General features: G+C 49.0%; 8 protein-coding genes across 8 annotated transcripts; 3 read left to right on the top strand and 5 right to left on the bottom strand.

Moving 5' to 3' along the window:
* Nucleotides 1-4,565: 4,565 nt before the first annotated feature.
* On the bottom strand, nucleotides 4,566-7,083 carry BO83DRAFT_421568 (splicing factor u2af large subunit). The gene is made up of 7 exons (XM_025535001.1): nucleotides 6,898-7,083; nucleotides 6,810-6,835; nucleotides 6,206-6,752; nucleotides 5,539-6,152; nucleotides 5,231-5,492; nucleotides 4,973-5,184; nucleotides 4,566-4,919 (listed from the first exon to the last, which is right to left on the bottom strand). The coding sequence occupies exons 1-7, from the start codon at nucleotides 6,923-6,925 to the stop codon at nucleotides 4,893-4,895; spliced, it is 1,716 nt and encodes a 571-aa protein (XP_025382537.1). The 5' UTR covers nucleotides 6,926-7,083; the 3' UTR covers nucleotides 4,566-4,892.
* Nucleotides 7,084-7,258: 175 nt separating this feature from the next.
* BO83DRAFT_372367 (8-oxoguanine glycosylase OGG1) lies at nucleotides 7,259-8,691 on the top strand (the record flags this gene model as incomplete). The annotated part of the gene is made up of 3 exons (XM_025529979.1): nucleotides 7,259-7,387; nucleotides 7,460-8,202; nucleotides 8,268-8,691. Exons 1-3 carry the CDS (start codon nucleotides 7,293-7,295, stop codon nucleotides 8,687-8,689), a joined length of 1,260 nt encoding a protein of 419 aa, XP_025382536.1. The 5' UTR covers nucleotides 7,259-7,292.
* Nucleotides 8,692-11,015: 2,324 nt separating this feature from the next.
* BO83DRAFT_325714 (uncharacterized protein) lies at nucleotides 11,016-13,332 on the bottom strand (the record flags this gene model as incomplete). The annotated part of the gene is made up of 4 exons (XM_025528014.1): nucleotides 11,016-11,839; nucleotides 11,898-12,526; nucleotides 12,582-13,152; nucleotides 13,221-13,332. 4 exons carry the CDS (start codon nucleotides 13,330-13,332, stop codon nucleotides 11,016-11,018), a joined length of 2,136 nt encoding a protein of 711 aa, XP_025382535.1.
* Nucleotides 13,333-13,393: 61 nt separating this feature from the next.
* Nucleotides 13,394-14,420, bottom strand: BO83DRAFT_186996 (uncharacterized protein). The gene has a single exon (XM_025526517.1). It carries the CDS (start codon nucleotides 14,132-14,134, stop codon nucleotides 13,508-13,510), a length of 627 nt encoding a protein of 208 aa, XP_025382534.1. The 5' UTR covers nucleotides 14,135-14,420; the 3' UTR covers nucleotides 13,394-13,507.
* A 1,297-nt stretch (nucleotides 14,421-15,717) lies between these two features.
* On the bottom strand, nucleotides 15,718-19,722 carry BO83DRAFT_186979 (putative cellular morphogenesis protein (Rax2)). The gene is made up of 3 exons (XM_025526516.1): nucleotides 18,405-19,722; nucleotides 16,098-18,350; nucleotides 15,718-16,039 (listed from the first exon to the last, which is right to left on the bottom strand). Exons 1-3 carry the CDS (start codon nucleotides 19,555-19,557, stop codon nucleotides 15,804-15,806), a joined length of 3,642 nt encoding a protein of 1,213 aa, XP_025382533.1. The 5' UTR covers nucleotides 19,558-19,722; the 3' UTR covers nucleotides 15,718-15,803.
* A 1,332-nt stretch (nucleotides 19,723-21,054) lies between these two features.
* On the top strand, nucleotides 21,055-21,494 carry BO83DRAFT_383282 (uncharacterized protein). Its single transcript, XM_025532436.1, has one exon. The coding sequence runs from the start codon at nucleotides 21,183-21,185 to the stop codon at nucleotides 21,414-21,416; it is 234 nt and encodes a 77-aa protein (XP_025382532.1). The 5' UTR covers nucleotides 21,055-21,182; the 3' UTR covers nucleotides 21,417-21,494.
* Nucleotides 21,495-22,291: 797 nt separating this feature from the next.
* On the top strand, nucleotides 22,292-24,702 carry BO83DRAFT_458479 (FACT complex subunit POB3; the record flags this gene model as incomplete). Its single annotated transcript, XM_025537136.1, has 7 exons — nucleotides 22,292-22,846; nucleotides 22,924-23,453; nucleotides 23,503-23,742; nucleotides 23,794-23,925; nucleotides 23,981-24,214; nucleotides 24,268-24,340; nucleotides 24,406-24,702. Coding segments are annotated over 7 exons (2,061 nt in total), but the record flags the coding sequence as incomplete, so codon positions are not given.
* An 88-nt stretch (nucleotides 24,703-24,790) lies between these two features.
* BO83DRAFT_186932 (uncharacterized protein) lies at nucleotides 24,791-25,382 on the bottom strand. The gene has a single exon (XM_025526515.1). The coding sequence runs from the start codon at nucleotides 25,245-25,247 to the stop codon at nucleotides 24,930-24,932; it is 318 nt and encodes a 105-aa protein (XP_025382530.1). The 5' UTR covers nucleotides 25,248-25,382; the 3' UTR covers nucleotides 24,791-24,929.
* Nucleotides 25,383-27,295: the final 1,913 nt, after the last annotated feature.

Raw genomic sequence — 27,295 nt, 5'->3', positions numbered from 1 at the left:
GTCACCGTGAAAACAGACCATAAGAACTTGACCTACTTCACAACAACCAAAGAGTTGACCAGAAGACAAGCAAGATGGGCAGAAATCCTATCGCAGTACGATTTCCATATCGTACACTGCAAGGGAACGGAAAACGGACACGCAGATGCGCTCAGTCGCAGACCAGACTACGAATTAGGAGAAAAGGCTATCGAACCAGCCATCCTAAAACAGAATAAAGACGGATCGATCAGCTACAACAAAGCCAACCTTGCAGCAACGCTGGAGATAGGCAGCGACCTAACCAAGCGACTAGCTGACGCCACCAAAAACGACAAGGCACTCCAAGAAATGAGCAAAGGCTCACCGGACAAGATCACCATCAACGAAGAAGGATTAGCCTACTTCCACGGACTAATCTTTGTGCCAGCCAACATGAGGACGGAGATCGTGGCTATGCACCATGATGAGCCACTCAAAGGACACTTAGGAGTCGAAAAAACCACAGAACTGATCGCTAGGAACTATTACATTCCGAATCTCAGACAAAAAGTACGCGATTACGTGGGACAGTGCGAGATGCATCAGGGACAAGCCCGCGAGGCACCAACCATACGGACAAATGCAAATACAGGAGGCACCGCAACGACCATGGGAATGGATAACGATTGACTTCGTTGGTCCACTACCCGAGTCAAAAGGGTATGACGCTATCACAGTCATCGCCGACCGCCTCACTAAATACATCCATCTCGTACCAAGCCAAACAACGATGACAGCGATACAGATGGCAGAACTATTTCTGGGAAATATTGTCGCAAACCACGGGATGCCAAAGTACATCACGTCGGATAGAGACAAGTTGTTCACCTCAAAGTTCTGGAGGTCACTTGCCGACCTCATGGGAATTGAAGAACGAATGACAACGGCTTATCACCCGCAGACAAATGGACAAACGGAAAGGGTTAACCAGACAATCGAACAATACCTGAGACACTACGTAAACTACCAGCAAGACGATTGGGCAGACCTGTTGCCGATGGCACAATTTTCATACAATAACGCCAATCATTCGACAATCGGAGTCTCACCGTTCTATGCTAATTACGGTTATCACCCAAGATTCCTTGGAACACCGATAGGAAAGCAACCAATTGCTGATATAGCCGAAGACATTGTCACATTCACGGGAAACATGCACACCCAACTATCCCGAGACATCGAATTCATGAACCTACGAAGCAAGATATACTACGATCATCGACACGGAAAGGAACCTGACCTAAAAAGAGGGGAGAAAGTATTCCTACTCCGCAGGAATATTAAGACAAAACGACCAAGCCAGAAACTCGACCACCACAAACTAGGACCATTCGTCATCGAGGAAAAGAAAGGACCAGTCAATTACAAGCTAAGGCTACCAAAATCGATGAACAGAATTCACCCAGTGTTTCATATCTCATTATTGGAACCCGCACCAAAGAACGCTAGAATCGCAGAAAATGTGGAAATTGACGACGACACCGAACAAGAATACGAAGTCGAAAGGATTCTAGACCACAAGAAGATTAGCGGCAAGTCACACTATTTGGTCAAATGGGAAGGTTACGATACCCCAGAAAACACATGGGAACCTATCGAGAATTTGACGGGCTGTCACCAGCTTGTGGAACAGTACCACCAGCAGCAAGGTCGAGGTTCGCCCAGAAGGAAGGGGAACCAACCAACTGAGTCAGGCTAGGGTCGTCTGACACAGCGGCAAGTTGAGCAGCGTCGTGCTCGTCGGCCAGACGCTCCAGCTCCCGGAGATCCTCGGCGCTTGGAGGATCCTCCTCATCCAACCGCTCCAACACATTTGAGTCGTGATCCAGCATCCGCTCACCACGGTCTTTTAAGAATTGTTGTTGTTTGAACAAACGAGCCACCTTAGCAGAAATACGGGCCTGCTCGGCTAAGGCCTCGGCAAGCTCACTTTGCACTTTCGATTGATTTCGCTTCAAATCATTCCACTCCTTATCGTTATGAAACCGTTTCTCGCATTTCCGACCACGACGAGTGCAAGCAGCACAATTTCGGCTCTTCGAATCCATGATACAAGGAATGCCTTTTAGGAAGCAATGTTCGCAGGAATTTTCAACAATATGACCGTTCTCACGAATCTCGTCAGATTGGCGAATACGCTCTTTCACTCGGTCACGGTTAGTATGACGGCGAGACATGTTGACCCATCCTGGGGAAGAAAAGAAACTGAAGGACCCGACCAACGCACACGGGGAAATACGCACCTTTATGTTTCTTGAGGACAAGAAACCTCGAAGGAGGGGAAGTGATGTTACGGACCCCTGCTAGTTAATCTACTAGTAAGGCGGACTCGCTAGGCAGAAAGCGCCGATAAGGGCAGCGCTCGGGCAAAGCCAAGTTGTTATTTAGTACAATTGCGAATTGCCAATACGACGCCCGAAACGGCCACGCATCACGTGACCATCTACCATCAAGCCTACCATTAAGGGTATACTTAAGGTATACTGGAACCCTGGACTACGATTGGGTCGACCATCGATCTACCCAGAATGGTATACGATGTGGTATACGGAGGATAGGATATAAGGACACTCTTTCATGTACTTAGTTAGTTCTGTTCTTCGTGCTCAATAACACTGTCTTTAAGTAACCATACATTTGGAAGCTTAGCGATAGAACACTCGTCCGCACTTACTTACGGATAGCTGCGCGGCACTATCTGGCCTTACTTCTCTTCTCGTGTCCAAGACCAGTTGTCCTTAAATAGTCATCAGCCTGATACTTCCTCGACCCAGTTCGACGGTACGTATACCAGTGAAGCTAAGCTAACAGGGACAGGGAAGCGATCCTAGGGTTTGACACATGTCTGTTTTGGGAGAAAGAATAGAGGACTATTAATACTGATAATTATATTAATTATATTATTCCTATTATTGATGGTTTCATGCGCTTGGTTGAATATAATGAATATCAACAACTTCAGTTAATGCAAGATAACGCGTCTGGTTATATAAATAAAATCTCTATTTAAGAGTTTAATGAGTATAGGATTTTTCTAATTATTTAGCCAGCTTTCTTACCAGATCTCAACCTAATTGAAGCTGTTTGGAACTGGATAAAAGACTGGATGGAGTGTTATTTCTCCCAGGATGAGCAGTTATTATATAATTAATTATATAAGACTATATAAGCTGCGTGGGATGCTTTACCAGAGGTATTCTTGAATAATTTAATTAATAGCATGCCTGCAAGATGCCAAGCAGTGATCAGCGCGGAGGATAACCATACAAAGTATTAATAATCTTATTAATAATCATTATATAAGCGGCAGAATTAAAAAGATCCGAATCCCTGCACCTCTCCACCATACTAACATAATTACCAGGGTCAACTGGAGTATATTAAGCCGAGGAGTAGAACTACTAACTACGAAGTACTTCGTGGTAGTGAATCATCAGTTGAGGGATTATTATGGCGGGAGTAGTGCTTACCATCTTTATGAGTAATTGTTTAGTACTATGTGATTGAGTTATGAGTGTAGTTGATAATAACTAATGTAAGTTCTACATGTGTGGGGACTATAGCATTATCTGTATACCCACTATACATTCAAGTATCTACAAAGTAGTTACAGAATCAACGGTGCATACCTTCCGAGGAACTAATTACTCGCTTCTTTGCTAGAACCAGACTAACCATCGGGGACCAGAGTGATCATCCTTCGGGGTTCAATCGACTAGGAAATCGATCGTCCTCGGGTTCTGCATGTTTTGCCGTGTGGGAATGTGTAATGTGCCGAGGGACACTGACACTTAACTGTTCGTAGTACTAGTAGCGGAATATGTGATTGGGTTCGGCAAGTGGTTCATTGCATGCTTAATATCGCTTTGGTTGAACCGTACGCATAACGACCTTCTGTTAGTACGAGTTCTGCGCAGGAGTGAGACAAGCGATATTCACCAACTTGTCATAGCAATCAATGTTGTAAAGACTACTCATCCCAGGAGAGCCAATTTCTTTTGTACCTGACATGAATATTAGTACTTGAGGGGGGGTCTGTGCCATGGCAAATGGCAGCAAACCAAGTAGAGAAACGAAAGCGTGAGCGAAGCGGACCATCATCTTGACTGCTAAGTGCAACTGCTTGAAGGGTGTTGAAGTAGTAGAGACTGCAATGGAATGGGAAGAGATAGCTTGCTGGCAGTTTAGTACATGGCTGACGGGTGAATAACGAAATTATTTATATATTGGATTTGAAATATTCAACTTAAACATCATGATTGTATCTATAAAGATATGGACAAGCATGTCCTACTAACAAATTATTGAAATGCTCCTGACGATTGTGTAACATGTCTTGTACTCCATGCCAACTTCAGCTTCGCCACGGATTCCTTTAGCATTGACGGCTAGCCATCAATTGGCTATGAGATACTATCTAACATGCCTCCTACTCCTTACCGCTTCAGCTGCTCCCCGATATGCTTCTTTACACTCTAGATATGTACTACCATTAGATGGAACACGAGAATGTGATAATGTAGGTAAAGACTACTACTAAATCGGCAGCATATGGCATGGGGATGTATGGGATGACCGTCAGTGGTATTCGGCAATACCTCCAAATCATCTACTTCAAGCATGTCAGATCCAAGTACATTCGCTATGATACATCGTAACCCCTACACAGTACTAGGAAGCGCATCGCAACCACCACTGTCCTCCATCTCCAGTAAATTTAACTTCCAGTACAGATTGTTGCATCGTCTGCCCCAGGCATCGTCGGCCTTGAATCAATTACGCGTCATGAAGTGGCAATGAAAGATAACAAAGGAAATAGAATGATATAAAAAAAAAATGGGGGATATGTGTTATAGACCGTCCATCCTACATTACCATGCGTTGACGTCGAAGTTTTCCTGCACGGGTTAGCAAGTTAATAAAACCATTTGACTCAATAGGTTGGTCTTACCTCGGAAAAGTAGGTTGTAACCACAGTCCGGTCCGAGAACTTCCTGCCCGCAAGCGCCTTCAGAGCATTCGTCGTCGATTCCACCGTGTCGAACTTGACAAAGATCTTGCCCACTCCTGGCGACTGTCGGCTGCCGCCTGTCGGACGGGGTACCTTCAGCTCAACTACAGTGCCGTACTTGGAGCATTCGTCGCGTACGTCATCGCAGATTTCTATCCCGTTAGTAAAGAGCTTCTTACATGCATCAGGCAAGCTTACCTTCATAATCCTCAGGGTCCATCAACTCCTCCGGTGTCACCATGTTGAGCAACTGCAACACGCGGCTGGTCTCCAGGTCCTGAGACGTCGTCTTGGCGAACATCGACATCGCATTGACGCCCATGTCAAGGCCTGCAGCCTGTGTCATTCCGATACTGGCGCGCACAACCTTGAGGTGTCTATCGCCCAGCTCCATTCCGTTGAGGCCCTCAACCGCAATGGTTGTTGCTGAAGGATCGGCATACTCGCAGAACGCAATACCCTGTTCATGTCAGTACATTTTCTCGAGCCATTTCTTAAGTACGTACCCTAGACTCCTCCGTAGAACTGTCCTTTACCAAAACAAACGACTTGAGCTCTCCGAAAGACTTGAGAAGCATCGTCACAGGCTCTTCGGGGATGTAGTGGGGAATGTTGGACACGCAAATCTTGTTGGGAGAGTCAGGAACCTCATTCAGCAACACGCCTTCCTGGTACTCCTGCTCTGCTCCGCCAGGGACAATGTAATCCTTGGGTCGCCGCACTTCCAAGCCCTGAGCGGCACCATTAGCGGCCCCGTTGCCAGCAGCTTCGTGCTCCTCCATCGCTATTCCGTCGAACGCAAGCGCAACTGTAGCGTCATTAGGCGACTTGAATTCGAGCAGGGCGAACGAGTGGTCCTGGGCCACCTGGGCCGAGATACAAGGATCCACGCTCTCGATAACGTTGAGGCCGTTGAGCTGGACGTTGAAGAAGGCCAAAAGGGTCTCGCCGGTAACAGTCTGGGGAATGTTGTAGACAAAAAGACGCTTGGCCTGGCGAGAGTTGGAAGGCTTGAGGGTAGATGTGTCCGCGTTGCCGCCGGCGGGCTGGTTCATGAAAGCTTGAAGGCGGCTGGGGTCCATCGGCTGCTGTCGGGGGGCTCCAGGGAGGGGGAACATGCCTGCAAAATAACCATATTAGACCATATAGATGACAACGAAACATCAATCTCACCTGACAGCTTCGCCTGCTCGGCAGTAACATTCTCGTAGCCCGGAGGTTTGATATCCCACTGCGTCAGGCGACGTTTCCGATCCAGCACCGACACAATATCTGTGAGATCGGGTGTGGCCTCCCTCTTTCGAGGAGGCGACGCACTCCGTCTGCGCTCCCCTCGCTCGCCACGGTCGCGATCTCCACGTCCTCCACGCTCTGCACGATCTCCACGCTCACGCTCGCGGTCTCCCCGGCCTTCCCGTCGGGGTCTATCCTCGAACAGATCTCTGTCTCCCCTTTCGCGGCGGGAGGGTCTATCTTCGTATTCTCTGCGTCGGCGATCACCGCGATCACCACGGTCACCGCGATCCCGATCCCATTCCCGGTCGTCTCTGCGGCTAGAATAACGGTCCTCGCGTTCTCTGGCGCGGTAGTCGCGGCTGGACGAATACGAATCTACCTCATATTCGCGTCGGGAGCTTCTGGAACTGTAGTGGGGGGATCTCGAACGTCTTCTCTCTCCTCTCTCTGCTCTGTCGCCGCCGCGCTCGCGACGCTCTTCGCGCTATCGTTCACTTCAGTTAGCTCCGGGCAGATACACCCTTGTTTAAATTTCACTCACGTAGTAGTCCCTAGGGCGACCAGAATCTGCGAAATAATTATTAGCCACTATACGCGGCAGTGAACGATACGGTGAAGATAATGCTCACCTCTGGACGTGTACGTATCGCCGTTCATTCTGAAAGCTCCGGCAATATTTCTTTGGCTCTTATTTTCCCGTTTCACGTGGCGAAAGGGATAGACAGCGAACAATAGTCGGAGAGAGATCTAACACGATCAGACACTCCGAAAGGCAAGCTCGATGGCACCGAAGGATGGAAGCAGGGTGATCGGGGAGAAAGTAAGAGCTGCGCTGGAGGGAAAACTCGCAGGTGACGATCGGCGACACTCCCGTCCGAATTGGTTAGCGCCTCTGGTCTGCGGAGTCCTGACCGCCTGCTGTGTCGGCCAATCTTCCTGGCAGAATCAACTTATCGCGATTATCGTGCCTTTCACATTCGCCTTCCTCGGTGACGGGCAGGTAATTGCTCAATTCACTTCAATCATGACTGTCGGCGCCTTTTCAGAATGGCGCAAGTTGCCCGTGAGTCTCAATGAACTCTGCATCAATACTACCCTTCGCTGTGGTCAATCTTTTCGGTAACTAAACCGCAAGTACCCTCCTCGTCTTCCCCGACATTCAGTCTAACAAGGTCTCCATATCATCTACAGATGGCACAATGTCCCCGACACAGACGAATGGCGCTGCGTCCTCCACGGCCGTCTTCTCTCTCTAAAACAAGACCCAACCCACCTCTACTACCGAGCCTACCGCACTACCCAATCCCCCAAATCCAAAAACAATGACGACGACACCATCCTCTCCCTCCTAACCCATTACTTCAACCTCTCCGCGAACCTCACCTCCCTCTACACCGAATGGTCCGCCCAAGACCCCAACTTCCGCAAAAAAGCTCCCCAATTCACCGGCATCCGCATCCTGCGCCAAGACGCCTGGGAAGCCCTGATCTCCTTCATCTGCAGCAGCAACAACAACATTGCGCGCATCTCGCAGATGGTCGAGAAGCTCTGCCTTAACTACGGCCCCTTCATTGCATCTATCAATGGTCGCGCCTACCACGGTTTCCCGGCCCCGGATGCCCTCACCGCTACCGACGTGGAGGGTAAGTTGCGCGGGCTGGGGTTCGGGTACCGTGCCAAGTATATCTATCAGACGGCAGTGATGGTGGCCAAGGAGCGGGAGGCTGGGTGGTTGGATTCGCTATGTAACCCGGAGTGTCCGGCTTGGGGAGTGGAAGCTACGCCGGCGGGTGAGATGAAACCCGAGGGGAGAGAGGGGTATCGCGAGGCACATGAGAAGTTGCTTGGGTTGCAGGGGGTTGGGCCTAAGGTTGCGGATTGTGTGTGCTTAATGGGGTTGGGATGGGGAGAGGCAGTTCCGGTTGATACGCATGGTTTGTTACCTCGGTTGCTCCGTTTGTCATGTCATGGTTGGATTGCTAATGGTGTTTGGGTTTAGTCTGGCAGATCGCGCAGAGAGACTACAAGTTCGGAAAGGGGGGGAATAAGTCCTTGACGAAGGTTACTTATGATGCTGTGGGAAACCACTTCCGCAAGCTCTGGGGCAAAGAAGCGGGGTGGGCGCATAGTGTGCTGTTCACGGCAGATCTGAGGACATTCTCGGATCGGTTGGCTGCGACTACGTCGAAGAAGGTGGATGTGAAGGTAGAAAAGGATGATAAGGAGGGTGTCGAGGTGGAGACGAAGGTCACTACAGCTATAGCTGTACCAAGTAAGAGACCTGCAGATGATGAGGGAGTGAAGGTCGAGAAAGAAGATGATGATGATGAGACCAAGGAAAAGGAGAAGCTGAACACCATCGTACAAGCTTCACAGACAACGACAACAAGGAGGATGTCGAAGCGACTCCGGAAGAAATAATTAGACCCCTGTATATTACCTTTCTATAATTAATCATATCTTAGAACTAGATTACTGTATGCTTCATAACCATATCACTTGCTATCCCCGTGGTTTGATACCAATAGCATATTAAGACCCCTCCCCCCAAAAGCCTGAACTCATTATACATACTATGTCTTAAACCCTCCCCAGACCAAATAAGACACCATCAACCAAGTCCCCTTAAGGCAACAGTCAGTAAGTAAAGTACTATGTAGTACTTATCTACAGTATCCAACACCTCATCCACGTGACAAACAACAACACCCCATTGTCTCAAACACTCGCATATACCCCTCACCAATAGTAACCAAACGAACCCATCAGGATCATCAAGCAACCACCCGAACCGAATTCTTGATTTTCTTGGGCTAACAACGTACTAACAGTAGGGGAGAGTGTACGAAGCACGTAGCACAATACCTGCTACTCCTCCTTCGGGTTACTCCTTTGGGATAACCGACTAGGCCCAGCCGGGAGGTTTATATGTACTAGATAGGTATGTATTGCGGTGGTCGGTTGTCTATCCCGTATCGGGAAATCTAAATCACTACTTCGTTTTCCAACTACGGAGTAACAGTTAAGGTAGTTATTAAAACTCCATGTAGGAAGTTACAAAGTAATTTTCATGAGAGAGTTGACTTAAAGTAGGGTAGGGTAGGATCATCCCGCTCACCCGAAAGCAAACCAGCATTAGTTACAACTTGGTCTACCGAGCCAAGGTAAAGTAGCCTAAAGTGTGCAGAACCAAATTAATATCGCACCTGCTGCAGAATTACCAAGGTATTCATTATCCATTATCTACTCCTAGTAACTAAGGCAAGTAGGCCAATTAGTAAATTCTACCAAGCTACACTAAGCCAACAACTTACTCCACAAGGCCAGCGAATTAATCCCCTTGACACAGGTAACCAAGCCAGCTAAGTAGTCTAGCCGGTCGGAAGACTTTCCTGCACGCGCGGGTATAATCGGTGATATTTCTTTACTTGGTAGTTGGATCGTGACGATATCAACAAGAGCAATGCAATTTCAACTGTGTAGGATGGAGTACGAGTAGGTAGATCCATAAGTAGGGTTGCGGTGAGAATCGGGATGGTCGGAAAGGTGTGTGTGTGTGTGTGCCTGTTCCACACCTTTTCACTTGTGTATCTATCTGCAAGTTGATGGGCGGAGGAGGAAGAGGGGAAAAAGTGGGTTCAGGGCCGCAACGCAACCAAGGAACAAGACGAAGATCGTTCACGATAATGACGATGGATGTCTGAACTTTGAAATAAGAGCAAAAGAAGAGGGTCGCGGGGCAAATTGGTGGTCGGTTAACCTTCCGCGGCGGCCATGGCGATCATCAACAGGCTTGAAGGCGTTGCCGATAATGTGTGCAGAAATTCAGAAGCAGAGAGTCCACATCTGCTAGGCTGCTAGCATGATGAGTTGATGAAGGGGGGATGTGGATGGCTGGGATGGTCGCTTGTTTTCGATCTCCAGTTTTCGAGGGGTATGAAGCTCCAATGATGTGGTGTGATGGAGAGGGAGAGCAACTGCGAAGAGGAAAGTGAGTTGACTCCATCAGGAGGCGGGAAGCTGAACGGCGGCACGTGCATCCCGATGTTGCAGCTGCCAGAAGTGGAAGGTGCAGGCAACTCAGCCGAGTGCTTGACGGCGAATCAATTCCCAGGCGCAAATTTCGAGGCTCAGGGCCCTCGGCCTCTTTCTAAGCTGCTTTTTCTTCTGCTGCCCACTTCTGCGCTCGAGCTTCTTCCCGCCTTCTTACTCCTAGGCTCACTGCGCCTTATGGGCTAGAGGAGTCATATTGTCTCGATGGCTACTCAGTACTAACCGCCAACATGTGGCTTCGAAACAAACTCATGATACAAGAGGGAAAGCACAGATCCACGGTGTGAAAAGAATTGATGGTAGTGAGAGGCACCTCGTTCTTGCCTTCTCCTGGCATTAGCATTCATGCAGTTTCTGGGTACAACGGTATGGTTCAAAGCACAAAACACATTGGTATCATTCAAAATCAACAGGCTGATTCTCAAAACAGATGCACATACATGCAACCCATTCCGGGTTGGCCTGCCCGGGAAGGCTTAAAAGGCTCTTCAGGTCCTAGGCGGCGGTCGATGTAGCAGGTCCGCATATTTACAAGTCCCGCTGGCGTCGACTTGAGACTCGGTCCCCTTGAGTGGACGGTTATGGCGAGAATCGCGAGACCTGAAGCAAGTATGTCTAGGTGTGCTCATGACTCGGTGAAACGAAAGTCCTTTGAGACGAACACCATTACTCAAGGCACTTTGCCTTCTAGGCTTCATTGGACGCTCGCATTCGCAGAATCCTCGTTCCAGCCCCATTCTCTGAGCAACTGATTCACACGGTACTCGGTTGCCCAGCCGAGTTCCGTTTCGATTCCGTGAAGCAAAGCAAGGACCGTCCGCCGTTCTCCGGACTCCGTCAGGCACTGACCACTAACAAACAGCGGCTGGAGGGAATTGATGCGGACCGCGCCGGTTGGACAAGCCAACGCAATCCCCACAATTTCTCGGCTGTGAAATCGAATATCACTCTCAATTGAGCGATATGAATTAAGTCTATCAGCGATGGTGCTCCTTCTGCTGGTGGACTCATGCGGCTTATTTATGAGAAGAAGGATACGAGCCATATGGTAATGCTGCATCGCCGAGGAGCACAGAGGTAGGCTATACCATACCTCGGACAGCGAGGAAGCGTCAAACTTCGGGTTGTCCCTGTTTTGGGGTAATTTGGAAAGCTCAACCCGGGCACAAGGCTGGAACGTCTCAGGAAGTCCATTATACCAGGCATCGAGTTCAGCTTCCAGGCGGTACCATCGCTCCAGCAATACCTGCTGTGAAAGGCCCAGAGGACCCGCCCCTATTGATCCAGGGTGGCCCAACTGGACATTATCACCAGCGTTGATAAAGTTAACAATCTTTGAGAGAATCCAAACTAAGCCATTCGAAACAAGATCTTCCTTTATGGGTTCTTCATCGTCTGGATAGCCCATCGCGGTCGCATTACTGGAGCGTACAAAGCCCATGTTGTCGATATGGAGACCCGCCTCAGTCCACAAAACCAGATCGTCGGTGTTTAATCTTGTCTGACTCTCATTGATGACTATCGATCCCAGTTAGCACCTTGAAGGGAGTTTATTGCATGTCATGTATGCACTCACAGGCAGCTAGGTAGTCTTGTCGGGCAAAGTTCCAAAAAGTCGCCTTTCTCGCCTTCGAGAGCCCCGAGACCTTGGTTTGCTGCAACGCTGTTCCCCCGGGGGAATGCCGCTGTTCGACCGGCATCATTCCCACTTCCGCTACATCCAACAAAGACTTCACGCCGCTCAGATGGCGATTCCACGCCGGACCTGTGGCATCTAAAAATTCATATACAGATAGTATGGCTGTGGCAGCAAGGATTTCATCCGAATGGACCCCCTTCGAGAACCGACTGTCCGAGTAACGTCGCCTGCGCTTGCGAGGGTTTTCTTGATCTTCGCACAGTTCAGCAGCCTGCCACTGTCCAAACGCCTCTGGGGTACTTAGCGGCGGAGGTCCTTTATCAGGCTGCAATTCTTTCATTAGGAGTTGGATGGCCTTTTCATAATACTTGGCGCCAGACCAAGACCAATCTACGTTGTTGGCGAGATGCCTAGTATAAACACCACCGGTTGACACTTGTGTTCCTTTAATGCGGCCCAGTTGCTTCGCAGCGTACGCACAGGCGGCGTATTTCAGCAATGGATTTCGGAGGGCCCTGACCGGGACAGACGATGCGAAATAGGTTCCTAAATCGAACAGATCCATCCTATCATTCATCCAATTAACGATGTCCAGCCGGGTGGTGTGGTTCAGTGACCTACCAAAGTCCTGGTGCCTCTGAAAAATGTCTCAAGAGATACGCAACCTCGTGGTCCGTTTCTGCTGGCGCCTCCGACTTCGAATCGGCAGACGTGGTTCGCGGCAGTGCTGGCCTGGCGGTCAATGATGAGCTCCTACGCTCGGGTGGGTGCTGAAGATTGGGATCCACAGGTGGTGACCGTGATTGTGAAGGATTAAGAAGGAAGTTGATATTATTATTATGGGTATTGGTGGAGGATATCGAGAGAGAAGGAGAGATTTGAGGTGCGATGACGCCGCGCACCTGGCTTGGAGTGTCTGATGATGCTGTAGATGGGACATTATTAAAGGGTACGCTGTGGTCTGTTGACGGGATGGACTGTTGGTCGATGCTCAAGGGAGGATAAGAAAGGCGATCGTTGGCTGCCACTGTGGAAAGAGTCTCTAAGCCATGGGTTTCGCCGTCAATGGACGACGTGCGCTGGGCACTCCAGGCACGCGCATGAGAGTTCGCGGCCAGAATGGCGGCTTCGGACTCTCCCAGTGCAGCTTCAAGGTCTTCCGCATAGGGATCCGAGTTATCGACGAAGATGACTACAGGAAAGGCAGAGCACCTGTCAGCCCAACGGGACTCTCTGCGAGGATGTTCTGTGGGTCCATACCATGTTTGGGGATATCGAGCCAGACACTGTCCTTGTCAAAGGTATTCTTATACGAGTAGAAGCCCTTCAGCGTGCCACGTCCGGTGGAGGCATCGCTCAGATCCTTGTTCATCGAGGCATTTTGCTGATGGCGAAAGACGATCCCCTCGCTAGGGCGACAAACCCTGCCGCCTTTACGACACTGCGAGCATTCGGGTTTCTGCTCGTCACCTAGAACCAGCAGCTTTTCTTAGTATCTGTAATCTCCGCCCAGCGCAGGGATGGTAAGTAAGGTTGTAGACCTACATTTAAGTTTCCGGGTACGACACGTCAGGCTGCGGAGAAGTGTGGCAGAGGGCCAAACAGTCAGTGTCTGGATGATATGACAGAAGCAGAAGGACAAGGTGATTGTTGCTAGGAGGTCGGGGGGCGGGTGTTCCCGATCTCCCAATATATGACATGGGGAGGGAGTAGTGATGTCTGGATCTTGGACGTACCAGCCTGTGCGGGATCGCATACCGGTTGGGACCGCTGGCAGGTGAGCTGCAGCATCCGAAAGAGCTCAGTGGGGAACCGACAACAACACAACTCTTGGGGAGGGAAGGATATGAGTGAGTGAGTTGAGTGAGTGAGAGTGGTGCGAGCAAAGGCGAGGTCAGCCAGCGAGACTGGCCCGAAAGCGCCCTAAAGTCAACTAGGCCCGACAACCGAGGCGGAGAGCGATTATCTGGGGAAAAAAGAGAGAAGAGAGGGAAGGGCGCGAGTGAGAGAGACGAAGGGAGGCCGAAGGAGGCTGAACGGGAGACGATCGCAAGGCAACACAAAAGAGGCGCAAAAAGGAGAAGCGCAGAAAAAAAAAAAGGATGGCTACAGAGCTCACTGCATCGGCTTTTTCTGCCCTTGCTCTTCTTCTTCTTTCTTTCCCTTTTTCCCATGGACCAACAGAGCGGGACGGGGGAAGAGAAAAGCAAGCAAGTAGCAAGTAGCGAGTAGGCGGGCGAAAAAGAAAAGCGGGGGGAACAATTAGTACTTAGTGTCAGTCTTACTACTAGTCAGACTAGTAGTTAGTTCCAGCTGGAGAACTCCAAAGTTGCCCGTCCTTCTGTTTGGGGGAGAGAGAGTCTGGCCCAATTCCGTTGCCCGCAGTTTTGTTGCTCCGGTTGTCTCTTGCGGGGAAATTTCCCAAAAGTGCCTGCCTCATGTGATCAACTAACTCCTTAGCTAACAGATATCAAGTCTCTGACTCGCTTGCTCGTCCATAATTTAGTGTTCCATACTTTTTTGTCTCTATTTTCCTTTTTGAAATCTCTTTCCTCTCACGCGATCATCTAGATTTCCTAATGTGGGATGCTGACTGGCACCTTCCCTCCCCCCGCTTTTTATTTCCCCATTCTTCTTCCTTCTCGCTTAACCAGCACAGTAAGTAATTACACACTGACATGATCAATAACGTGAAGGTTAGTATATAGATACTACTACTACTCGCTAAAAAGTACCTAAAAAGTAGATATGTAGATAAATCTCCAAAATCGGACTAGATAAACTACTACTAAGTTAGTTAGTAGCAAGCTGTCAGACTTAAACTAACCATGCACATCTCGATCGTTCTTTCCCGTTTCCCCCCACCAATCACGTTTGAGTTCGGATTTCTTTGACCCTACGTAGTTACTTAGGAGTTAGGAGTACTATCATCCACTGTAGTAGCATAAAATAGGCTTGCTATTTAATATAGTACTTAAATCAAAAGGTGGAGAGACAGACATAAAGGGACACATGTCAGTTGATGAGGATACTTAATTTATTTTCATTCTATTTTTCACGGCGGACATGGATTAATTTTATCAGAGTTTGGTTCTATTGAACGCCCGAAGAAGTAAACATAACTCTACTAGTGAAGAATTGGAGAGATCTATACTACCCACTACTAACTCTGCATGACACCTGCAGGGCGGGAAATTATTGACTACTCAACCGCTAACGGAATACCTAATTATGAGACATGTAGATACCCCCTACTAAGCGATGTTGAAAGCTGTCAATGCACAAAAATGTTGTTCATTACCGCGGACTCGCGCGGATTAACTTATCTTATGTATGTACATGTCCATCCGGTAACATGACATCCACGGCTCAGAAGATGAGGGAGAATGTAAGGCAGGTCGCTCACACTCCGGTCCATAGGACAAAGTGTGAGTGTATGGTACAATAGATACGGAAACAAGATCACACTCGACAACGACGACAATCACAACAACTGTAACATGGCAAGGATTGGAAGGGACCACGATGTGGGTCCGGTTCGAATAGAACATGCATGCGCACAGTGCATGCGCAGGCAGATGGGACATAAGCAAGATTTCACGCAGAGAATAACATTGAGTGAAAAAAGACAAATAACCTCCTTTAAGTGCCAGGAGGTCGACAAACATCATGAATTAAGAATAAAAATGAATCGGGTATATGATGGATTGTTTCCCAAGAACGCCGTTCGAGGTATCAGATGAGACTGGAATCAACATGGTGGTAGATGGTGTGTCAAATTATATGGTCGTTCTGCTTTTCAGCAAGGTATTGCATCCGGGGCAGCCGAAATGCCCCTTCAACTTAGATGGCTGGTGCGCCCGGGTTCGGTTGCTTGATTGAGTTGAAGAGGTACTCCGGAGGAAGCCTCCGCATGTTGGAAGGACGGTCCATTCCGACTCCTTGAGGAGCCCGCATGTAACCTTGACGACGGCGTTGAATCTTGTTGAAGATGATACCGGCGATGACGATCAAGAAAACACAGCCAAGAGCACAACAGAACGAGATGAGAACGACAATACCGTTGGACAGGTGCTTGCCTGGTTAATATGTTAGAATTTGATACTACAGTCAAATTAGATGAGAAGAAAGACATACCTCCGCTTGTGTAGGGGTTCGAGTCCGCGAAAAACATGTGAGCAACGCTGCCTGGCTGGCCGTCAGAGGTGGAAGACAGCATGAAGGGTCTCATCGTTGTTCCGTTGTATAGGGCCGCTGAGGCGTTTCCGAAGTCCGGGAGCTGGAGCCGACCAGTGACCAGAAGCATCTGGTCATCGTTCAGGTTGCTCACATCATCGTGATTCTTGTTGATGGGAAGAACCTCAAGCCCACGGATTTCTGTTTCGTCATCGAACATGTTCCTCACGAAACTGAAGCTAGAACCGTCATAGGCGGCAAGGAAGCTGGAGCCGTTGGCATACACGCCCGCAAGCCAAAACTTGGACACCGCGGTGTTGGCCGGGGTGAAGGCAGTGATGCTTCCAGGAATGTCAGAGGTCGAAGCCCCTTCGAAAGTCTGCCAGCTCTGTTTCTTGACGGTATAGGTCGCGACTACGGACTGGTTCCCGTCGATGTGGAGATCTCCAACGGCCAACAGTTCCTTACTGTTGAGCCACTTGAGCGCCAGCACAGTTCCGTTCAGACTCGCGCCTGGTCTATTCCACTGCCGGTCTTCTGTGTCCCAGTAGCAAACACCTGGGCAGGGCAGAGCCCCCGCGCTTTGAAAGTTTCCTGCAACATAGATGTGCTTTGAGTTGGGACGGGCAGCAATGGCATTCACCGTCACATCGTCGCCAAGGAACCGGGGTGGCTGGTGCTGGGAAAACGTGTTGTTTTCCATACTGTAAACCACCAGACCGTTCACTGTCGAACCACTGACGCTTCCAGTAACATTTCCACCTGCGTAGAGAACGTTGTCTGAGATTGCCAACGCCAAGAAGGTGGAGTTGCTGTCAATGCCTGCACCTAGACCACGGATGGTGGCGGCATTGCCATCGAGTATGGCGAGGTTATTGATCGCAGACCCGTTGGTCGCCTTAGTAGTGAAGTGGCCACCTAAAATGGTGAGGTTGTTGCTCGAGCTCGTATCAAAAAGACCTGTGTAGGTCTGACCGCTTGTGTTGAAATCCGTCAGCAGAGGCTCCAGACTCAGCTCGTTGTCGTAGAGAAGAGCAACCGCGCCGGCCGCAGCAAGACCACCGGAAGAAAGACTACCGGCAAGTATAGTTGCATTTTCTGCCTCGGCAAAGGCTGACAGTTGTCCAGCAAACTCGTATTGGCTGACGTTGAGGTTCTGAAGCCAGTTGTTGCGCGAAGGAACCCAGACGGCAAATCCAGAGACGTTGGTTGCTGGGCTGTCATCAAAGGCTAGCAGCTGATCGAATTTGCCACTAATACCAATGATCGTCTCGTTAAGATCCAAGGAGACATTGAGCTTGAGAGCAAGGACATCGCTAACAGGACCATTGACACCGGCGCCCAATGCCGACCATGTCTTCGAGTCGAAAGAATACGCTGCGACGTAACTCAGGCCATCGTTTCCACCACTATATGTATCAGTGAAATTTCCACCGACATAAAGATTGTCGCCCAGCACCGCCATGCTAGCCACTTCGGAGTTCAATCCACCCTTGGGCATTGCTGTCGCATTTCCATCCTGTTCAAAGTACATGATGTTCTCGATATTGGAGCTCGAGAAATTACCACCGACGTATACAATCTTATCATGGCTGGCCAGGGCGTTGACGGAAGCTCCATCTTCGAGTGCCAAGCCTGCCTGATCGATCGCGGAAGCCGTGACATTGGTGCTGTCATCCGACGGATTGTAGTCAAAAAGGCCATTCAAGTTATCACTCGAATTGCCTGACACCGAGTTTGCCACGAACTGAACCAGTGAGGCTACCACAGTGACATTGTTGCCTTGGCCGGTTGTCGGAGTCAACTTGACACGGGGACGGAAAGAATCATCGCTAGCATCCACATGGCCGGTATAGATGGTGTCGTACTTTTCATCGACATTGGTTTGGTAAATAAGCGTTTGGACAGGTTCATCGGTATCACTGGTAGGGGTAACTGTCACATTGACGATGCCACGGGAATCACAGGTACTATCCTGCTCACAACCGGGTGTGTACAGCTTGATTGAGTAGTTTCCGGAAAGCTTGACATCGGGTTCAAACACCACTGAAGCACTGGTTGCATTTGACTCTGTCACCTGCGTGGTCAAGTATTCAGACGAGCTCTCGCCGGACGGTGCGACAGACCACGACCCTGTGCGAGTTGACTTTGACGGATAATCGGAACCAGAACAGGTCGGTTCGTTAAAAGCATTCATGGCGTATGCATAAATGTCTTACAGCCATTAGATTTCACGTTCAGCGTAAGGAAAAAGAGACGGTAACTCACTGGTCTCGAACATTTCGATCCCGTTCAGACCGGCACCCTTTCCGTACCAGTCTAGGATCTCGATCTGAAATCCGCTCATGCCAACACTGTTGACGAAACGGAACTCGCGATACTTCTCCGATGTGCTGTTTGAAAGGGAGCAAGACTGATCGCAGTAGGCGTCCTTGCCGGTGTCGGGGTCGGTATATGTCAAGTTCATAATTCCATTGTCCGGAAGTCTTCTGAACAGGAACGTTTTGGTGCCGCGTCCCTCATAATGAGTGTTGTACAATCTGAATTTCGTAGGGTAATATTCGAATCCCATCATGGCGCGCCAGTACCCGGGGGAATAATCCGCTAACAGCCAAGTCTTGCCTTTGCCATCGTCGCCGCTCGTCTGACATATAATGTTACTAGGACTGATATAGCCGCTTGTCGAGGATTCTGCGTCGGAAGTAATCGTAGCATTCTGAAGGTTGATCACCTGCAGCCCTTTCTCGGATGATGTAGAATTGCCGGTGCCGTCAAAAGAACCACCCCAAATGATATGGCCATTGCTGTCTTTCAAGATCGAGTTGACGGGCCCGTTGAGGCCTCCAAACGTCAAATTCGACCAGCCTTCATCTCCGACCCAGGCCACGGCGTTCGTGATGTTGTAGTATGTGAAGTTTCCTCCGACATAAACACTGTTCGTTTCCTGGTCGCAAAGTAATGCCGATACCGAGCCCGACAGACCTGACAATGCTGTCACCTTGTTCGAGTCCGGATTGTACAGCGCGATACCTTCCGAGTCGACGCCTCCCAAGCTGGTGAAGTTGCCTCCGACAAAAATACCCGAGAACGTTCCGTCTTTCTTCGTGAAGGGGCACATCGCACGGATATGGGCGTTGGACGACTCGAGTGACGTGAGGATTCCGTTCGGGAGAGGGGTGAGAAGGGATTGCGCGTTATCATTTTCGATCGCGGTATCGGACTGTTCGGTATATTGATAGAGGGAAATGGCATCGAAGTCTCCTGTGAAAGCGATTTGGCCTAATGGCGACAGATCCAATTCGGGCTCTGAGACGGATTGAAAGGTGAGTGCGTAAGCGGGGGTCGACTGGAGAAAATAGCCAAGGCGGAGGACAGTCGACAAGCCAGCCGTCGCAGGCCCAAACAGTGAGGGTGCCCTCATTGTTCAGGTTCGCGACGACAGGCCAAAGAAAGGTTGAAGGCCAGGGATTGAAGAAAGGGAATTGAAAACAAATTGCCTGAACCCGAGTAAGGCGTTGAAAAGAGAACTGGATAAATTGATCAAAAAGAAAAGACAGTGGTTTTTCCTAATGGGAGGCTGAGCTACCAGCACGAGGAACACGAGAAAAGGAGTGGTCGGGCCCAGAAAACATTAATAGACGAAGGTGTAGAAGAACAAAAAATGAAAGGAACGAAAATAGAGATAAGGAACGAATGTGATCTCAGGCAGAGATAGCCCGATAGTACAAGAATGGCCACAGCCAGGTGAAAATTAATTAATTAACGAATGACTGGGAGAAGAAGTTGGATGGAGCGAACGAGTGACATGGCCGGCAGGGGCTTGTTTGTTCCCAGAGAAGTTGCTGGTAGTCTAGTAAGTTACTTAGTAGTTGGTTTTTCAGGTACCATCATTTCTTCCCGCCCGGTCATTGCCCATTTGGCTGCGTTCCGGGATCCACCAGCTGCGCAGTCAGCAGCTCTCGATGGCTCGTTGGTGAGGGGCCTTCGGGATGCTCATCGGCCCGGCAGGTGAAACGCAACATTACTCGCTCGCTCGCTAGAGGGTCCATTGTTGCGTATGAGCCACGGAATGGAGCTACTTTTACTTGGGGAGCCAATTTTGTGTCCACCGCAGAGTGGGGGCGCCCTCAATTACGGGCTTCATTCCATTTCCTGTACTATCGAAGTGGTCACATCATTATTGGTATTTGCATGACCTTCAACTCTCCGATCAGGTTGGAAAAGGATGCTGATGGAAGGGCTCTAGACTACTGCCATCAGGGAAGAGGCTGGTTTGATCATCCACGCAGGATCACTACTTGCGCCTCCGAATGAGAGACACCTTGCAGGCGGTGGGATTCCTATTATTAGGTGATCTTCTCCATTCACCCCACCCCTAGTATTGGACGCCGTCACAGCGACAGTAATGACGGGCAGCATCGGGAGACTGGGAGGAAGTTAAACATTCTAGAGGTCTTCATTTCACAAACGTTAGCCCAGGATCAATGCATTCCACCATATTGAAATCATCCTTACCGGCGGTGTACTATGCAGCTAGAGTCGCATGAACAGGTTACAGAAGTCTAATTCCATATACCCACCGCAGGAGCTACATTAGGTTTATCTAACACGATACACCTACATGCAGCTACATCGTGTTTATTCTGATCTGCTCTGTACTAGACTCAAGCCTTCTTATTATCGCCTGGAGGCAGCCGTCTCATACTCTCAGGTATAGAATTACGAGTTTTGGGCACTCACCGACAGTATTCATCTCATTCCCTCGAACCATAATCAAAAGCTGCATCAGGTGATATTAGTGCTTAGCCCCCAACATTTCTGCTTAGTACTAGATATCACACCCGACACAGACAGTGCTGTGTGGGTTGACCTTTCTGTCTTTGCTACGGGGATGGATTCGTGATATCCTTGCTTGTAGGATTCCAGAACAGTAGTTGTTTGTTTCTTCGATGTACTCCGTACCTAGATTTTGCTTTAGACCTTGATATAAACCATACACACGGGGAGCTCTCTCTATCAAACGTAAATGCCATCCTGTTCATGTACATGCCTTGCCAAGAGCAATCGTGGCCTCCTATAGTGACAAGTCAGATGAACCCTGTCGTTGCCAGCATGCATTGGATATGTAAGATTTGTATCCCGAGAATGAATAGAACACTGCAAGTAAGAGCCCAGTTGTCAGTCAGGCAATCTTCTGGAGATGGGAGCAATAAGGCCGTCTTTATCCATCTCGTCCTCGACATACAACAAGTGCACGCTTGGTTTTCAACAGAACTTTAGTCCCCAGGCCACATATGCGCAGAAAGCACCATGGCTAGGCCAAGCTTGGTCAGGAATGAAATGTATTCAGAATCTTCCAGAAACCATGAATGCTCAGATTATAAAATGGCTCGGATTACCGGAGATGCCCAGTCATTAACTGTCACTCGCGGCAAATCACCTGACATATAAAGTAGACAATTGATCTGCATGGTCTCCAATAGAAATGTTAATGATGTAGTTGCACTGACGTTGGATATAGTTCTCTTGTTTTTCTAGACTACCAACTGCTCGCTCTTGGCTGTGGGCTCATGGCTGGTTTTGACTATGGGGGCGATTGACAATCGGTCTAGTAACTATTCGTTAATAGCGTTATTTCAAACAGGTGCTTGGTTCTCGACGCTTGTTCGCTCCTAGAAAATTTTTCAATATACCACAGTCATTTAGTAGTTTTCTGGCTTGTAATTCTTCGGCGGAGATATGCTGCTGGAGTAGTAGTACTAGTAATAACCTAGTACGTTATGTGGAAGTTTTAGCCGAAATATATAGATCCGAATAACACTCCACAAGTCATACTACGGGCAACGAAGTCAAGGTGATGCCAACATGAGTGTGTGGGAATGTGCCCTACTTCCGAAAGTAACACTACAAGTGATATATTAGTACTAATATAAATACATGACTACCGAGTACCCTTCGTCTTAATATGTTGAGCGACATAAATCAAACCCATGCTGGCAGTATCGGACAGTAACAGCCCTGTTTCTGAAGTCTACCTCCTGAAGTGGTGAGCAAGCAAACCGAATTTGGATTGAATAATATGAGTATTCTTCAGTGCCTATGACAACCACCTCACTTGGGATTAGGCAACGAGACATCTTGACCGTGGTTGACTGCTAATGCCTCAGGCACCAAGCACTAAACCAATTCTGCAGAAGTGGTGCCAGGAACTTGCCGCACCGCGTAAGAGGCATAGCCGCGCGCAACGCGAGACTCCAGGAAAAAGGATATCGGAGCTCAGTATCGGAAGTAGCTCAAACACCTTATCTGCAAAAAGCACACCCAACTCACCAACTACTCTATTAAAATTTGTCGCCGCTTTGAGGGCAACTGATTCGACTCTTTCAATACCCATTACGCTTATTGTGACACCCTTGAGGGCTCCTCCAAAATGTGAGCGTCTTCACCTACCATCGCCGGCTACGGGGCTAATTACTCTTTCTTCTAGGGAGAGCTTCGATAACATCTATCTCGACCTCTCGAAGCAGCATGGAAAGTGCAAGCTGGCGGAATCTGGCTTAGGATGGAAGCCTTCCGGTGGAGGCGAAACGTTCACTCTCGACAGCAGCAATATCGGCGCAGCCCAATGGAGTCGAGCAGCAAAGGGATATGAGCTGAAAATCTTGTCGCGCTCCTCGGGAGTCATTCAGCTTGATGGTTTCGACCAGGAGGTATGTCCGTGAATAAGTCTGAGTGATGTCAATATGAGAGAAGAGGCTGTTCTAATCTTTGCCTCCGTGGACGCTAGGACTTCGAGCGATTGAGCAAAGCCTTCAAGATCTGGTACGGTATCAACATGGAAAGCCGGGAGCACGCTCTTCGAGGATGGAACTGGGGCAAGGCAGAATTCACCAAAGCAGAACTATCCTTCAACGTGCAGAACCGACCGGCATTCGAAATCCCCTACTCCGAGATATCGAACACGAACCTTGCCGGAAAGAATGAAGTCGCTGTGGAGTTTGCTCTTGGTGGCGAGGGTAACGAGCCCGCCAAACCGGCTGGTAGTACAAAGAACCGTGGTCGCAAGGCCGCTTCGGGTCCGGACGAACTTGTCGAGATGCGATTCTACATCCCAGGAACAGCCGTGAAGACGGAGAAGGGTATCAAGGAGGAAAACGCAGAAAATCCGGACGAAGAGAACGGAGCCGAGGAAGAAGAGGGCGAAGAGCAGAATGCAGCAAACTTGTTCTACGAGATGCTCATGGATAAGGCGGAGATTGGAGATGTGGCAGGCGACACATTCGCTACTTTCTTGGATGTCCTGCATCTTACACCCAGGTGCGTATCACCCAGACGATATCTTGGATGTGTGTTAACGAAATTGCAGAGGTCGGTTCGATATCGACATGTACGAATCATCCTTTCGGTTACGCGGTAAAACCTATGACTACAAGATTCAATACGCTTCTATCAAGAAGTTCTTCCTGCTTCCGAAGAACGATGACACACATACATTGATCGTTCTGGGTCTTGATCCCCCGCTACGACAAGGCCAGACTCGCTACCCATTCTTGGTAATGCAGCTGAAGTTGGACGAGGAAATCAGCTTGGAGCTCAACATGACAGAGTGAGTGCAGCAGATGAATCAGTGGATCGCATACAGCTGACAATTTACCAGTGAACTTTTGGAAACTCGATACAAGGACAAGTTGGAGCCCCGCTACGAGGAGCCCATCCACCAGGTGGTCACGAAGATCTTCCGTGGCCTGTCAGGCAAGAAGGTCATCATGCCGTCGAAGGACTTTGTCAGGTCAGTGAAACGGTATCCCATGTTAGCTTATGCTCTGATTCCTGACATTCTACAGCCATCACGGTCACAGTGGAGTCAAGTGCTCCATCAAGGCGAACGAGGGTCTCCTTTACTTCTTGGATAAGAGCTTGATTTTCGTCCCCAAGCCTGCCACTTACATCCAGATTGAGAACATTGCGATCATCACCATGTCGCGTGTGGGTGGCGCCATCTCGGCCAGCAGAACATTTGATATCACAGTTAGCTTGAAGGCTGGCCTGGGAGAGCACCAATTCAGCAACATCAACCGGTATGTGGATCTCTATAACGCTCAAATATTTAGCAGAGGCTAACATTCCCTAGCGAGGAGCAACAACCCCTCGAGGAATTCTTTAAGGCGAAGAACATTCGCTTCAAGAACGAAATGTCCGACGATGTATGTGTAACCTTGCAAATTCCTCATCCATTCGCGTGTTCGTCATCACTAACCTCCCTGACTAGGCCTCGGCCCTTATCGCGGCAGCTCTTGACAATGACGATATGGGCTCCAGCGACGACGAGGGCGTCCGGGCTGACCGCGGCTCGGCCGATGAAGACGAAGAATCCATTGACGAGGACTTCCAGGCCGAGTCTGATTCTGACGTCGCGGAAGAATACGACTCCGCGCACGAGAGCAGCGGCAGTGCCAGTGACGCCGAGATGGGTGATGCATCTGATGGAGAAGACGATGACGAGGATGAGCCCATGTCAGAGGCGGAGGGAGCGCGGCCGAAGAAGAAGACGAAGGTTGGAAAATAGTTTTAACGTCTTAAGCCCGTTGCTTGTATTTTTTTTTTCCCGACCGCGTCCCTCATTGTTATGATGATTATCGCATAATGAACCGGGCTTATCTATCTGGATGACATTTAGCATAGTCCTTCTGCTCTCTTACTCTGTACTTGGATTATTGACATCCCTGTAAATGTATACTAAAAACATGGCATACAAAGGACCGTTGACCCACTGAACTCACCATAGTTAGCTAATTAGGAAATCCCGTCCACCACCATAGCAAGTAGTACCACACCACCATATTGTACCCAAAACATCACAACAATAAGACACGTCCAGTAGCCCTCCAACTTCATCCCTCCTAAAGTTTGCTTATTGGCAACACTATCGATTATCACCTGCATGTCATGTGCATAACATGTCATAAACCAAGACGCGACGCCGATCCATGTTCGTCCGTCCGTTCGTTCGTTCGTTCGTTCGTATCCATGATCTACGATCATAGAACGAGAACCACCCCCAGCCAAACCTTCTGTACAGTAAGTGGGGGAAATGGATTCGACTCGTAACATCCTCAGCCATGAATACGTGCCTCAATATAGGATATATCACATGCCATTATTGTATCCCTATCCCTACTGGGAGGTCATTACTATACTAGTACTGCTAGTAGTAGTTGGGGTTAAGCGAGCTGCACTAGTTATTAAGTAGTAATACTGTAGTAGTAGTAGTAGTAGTATTCACTGTAGTTGCTGCATGTATGTATGTATGTTTGTTGACTGCAGGACGAAATATGCCCGATTGCCATGGTTATTTCAAACCTGTCTTGCATGTTGGGTGGCTACGATAGGTTCGGATAATGATGTGCGGTGTAGGGGGTAGGTGTGTATGTGTGAGGCAGAAGCAGGAGGAGGCAAGTAGTAGGTAACTGTGTAGCCTCATGATTTACTCCGAGTCGGGTTTCTGGCTCCCTTGCTCTGTGCACAGGTTTAATCATGGGAGATGCAGGGTTGGTGGTGGTGTTTCATTGGGTTTGGGTTATTTATAGAAGGGTAGGTGGTTTAATTAGATGAGTAGGTACTGTAAGCAGGTAGGTGATATCTTATTCTGGGGAATCCCAGAGAAGGAAATACTTATACAACCCCCTTTTGATGGAAGTAACATTTGGACGTAAATTTGGAGAGATGAATGAAATTCGGATCGACTGGACTCAAATACTATCTCTTTTCGTAGTAGTGCTAGAACCAACCGGCAAGTTCCTATGGTGTGACGCCAGCTTCCAGACCGTTGGGCGAAGCAGCAATGATTGGCCGAGGAAGGAAAAGCCTTGACTGCAACTTACGGCATACGATGTTGTTCCGGCCCCGACACAACAGAGTCAGTGTCCATTATGGGTATTAGTCGGTGGTATTCTTCCTCCCCCCCCCTGACTGCTTGCCGTCCCGCCCGTTACGCGGTTACGCATGGAAATACAGGCTAGCCTGCTTTTGCTTTGCGCCTCCCGAAGGAGAGAGGTGTTGTCCCGTGCGGTGCCAGCAACCTTTTTCTTTTCCTGCCGGTTAGCTTGCTTACCTACCAGCTGCTTCTTACGCCCGATTATCTGTATGTCGTTCAAGACAGGTGGGTGGGCTTGCGTATAAATGGCCATCGGATGATACTTGCAGGTCCCAGATGATTCGCACCGGACACACAAAGCAGCATCCTTCCAACTAATAATAGCCCACCCGCAGCGGATCTGTCTTGGAAAGCAAACCTGGGAGTGGTTGCCGTCGACCCAAGGTCCGGTAGATTGAGCACTGTGCAGGACACACGGGTCAGGAGTTCAATTTATCAGGCCTTCCTGATTGTACAGCTCCAAAACCTCGCCCTCCCAAATTGGAATTTTCCCATTCCCGGATACGCATCCTATTAGATAGATAGTCAATGGCTCCAGGGTTGGTTGGTTGGTTGGATTCGTTCCCCACGATCTAACTGACTTCGTACTGTAGTACACCTGACCCCCGGGGATAATGGTTTCGCATCTCTTATTAAGCTAGTGGTGTCCAAAAGATCTCGAGGGACTTTAAGTTTGACTTTGGGGGATTTTCTTATTGCTTTTTCGTTATGGACATGTCCGGTTAAAAGAAAAAAAAATCACTGGTTCTGTTGCTAAGGTAGTAGGTAAGTACAGTAGTGACAGTTAAAATACTCCAGGGTAATTCGTTCGCAATGAAGTTCCGAGTGAAATAATGATGATCATGGAGCCGTTGTAAATCGGAATGTCGCGGTTCTAGATAGGTGTGGGAGGGTGTAAACAATAGGTAACACTGGGAAAGAACTCCAATTGATCATAGATAGAGAGGATGAAAAGTGTCATATTCAAAATAAACCAAACGGTGTGCAATCAAACTGTCCATTGGGGAAATAAGATAAAAGTGGGCGACAGGACAGCAGGACTAAAAGGATTGATTAACTAGTTAGCCTGCCTTCCCATACAGTCAATCAGTAAGTTAGGTTAGTTTAGTTTTGAGCAAAGTAGAGAGAAGAGAAACCAGAGCCCCCCCTTTCTTTCTCGGACAGGGCCACCAAACAGTCTGGCTCCAACGACTAAACCACCCCCATCACTCCGCAGGTCCCAATC

This window comes from Aspergillus eucalypticola, assembly GCF_003184535.1.
Source record: "Aspergillus eucalypticola CBS 122712 chromosome Unknown BO83scaffold_43, whole genome shotgun sequence".
Classification (NCBI taxonomy): domain Eukaryota; kingdom Fungi; phylum Ascomycota; class Eurotiomycetes; order Eurotiales; family Aspergillaceae; genus Aspergillus; species Aspergillus eucalypticola.
This window is presented reverse-complemented; position numbering and strand designations above follow the sequence as displayed.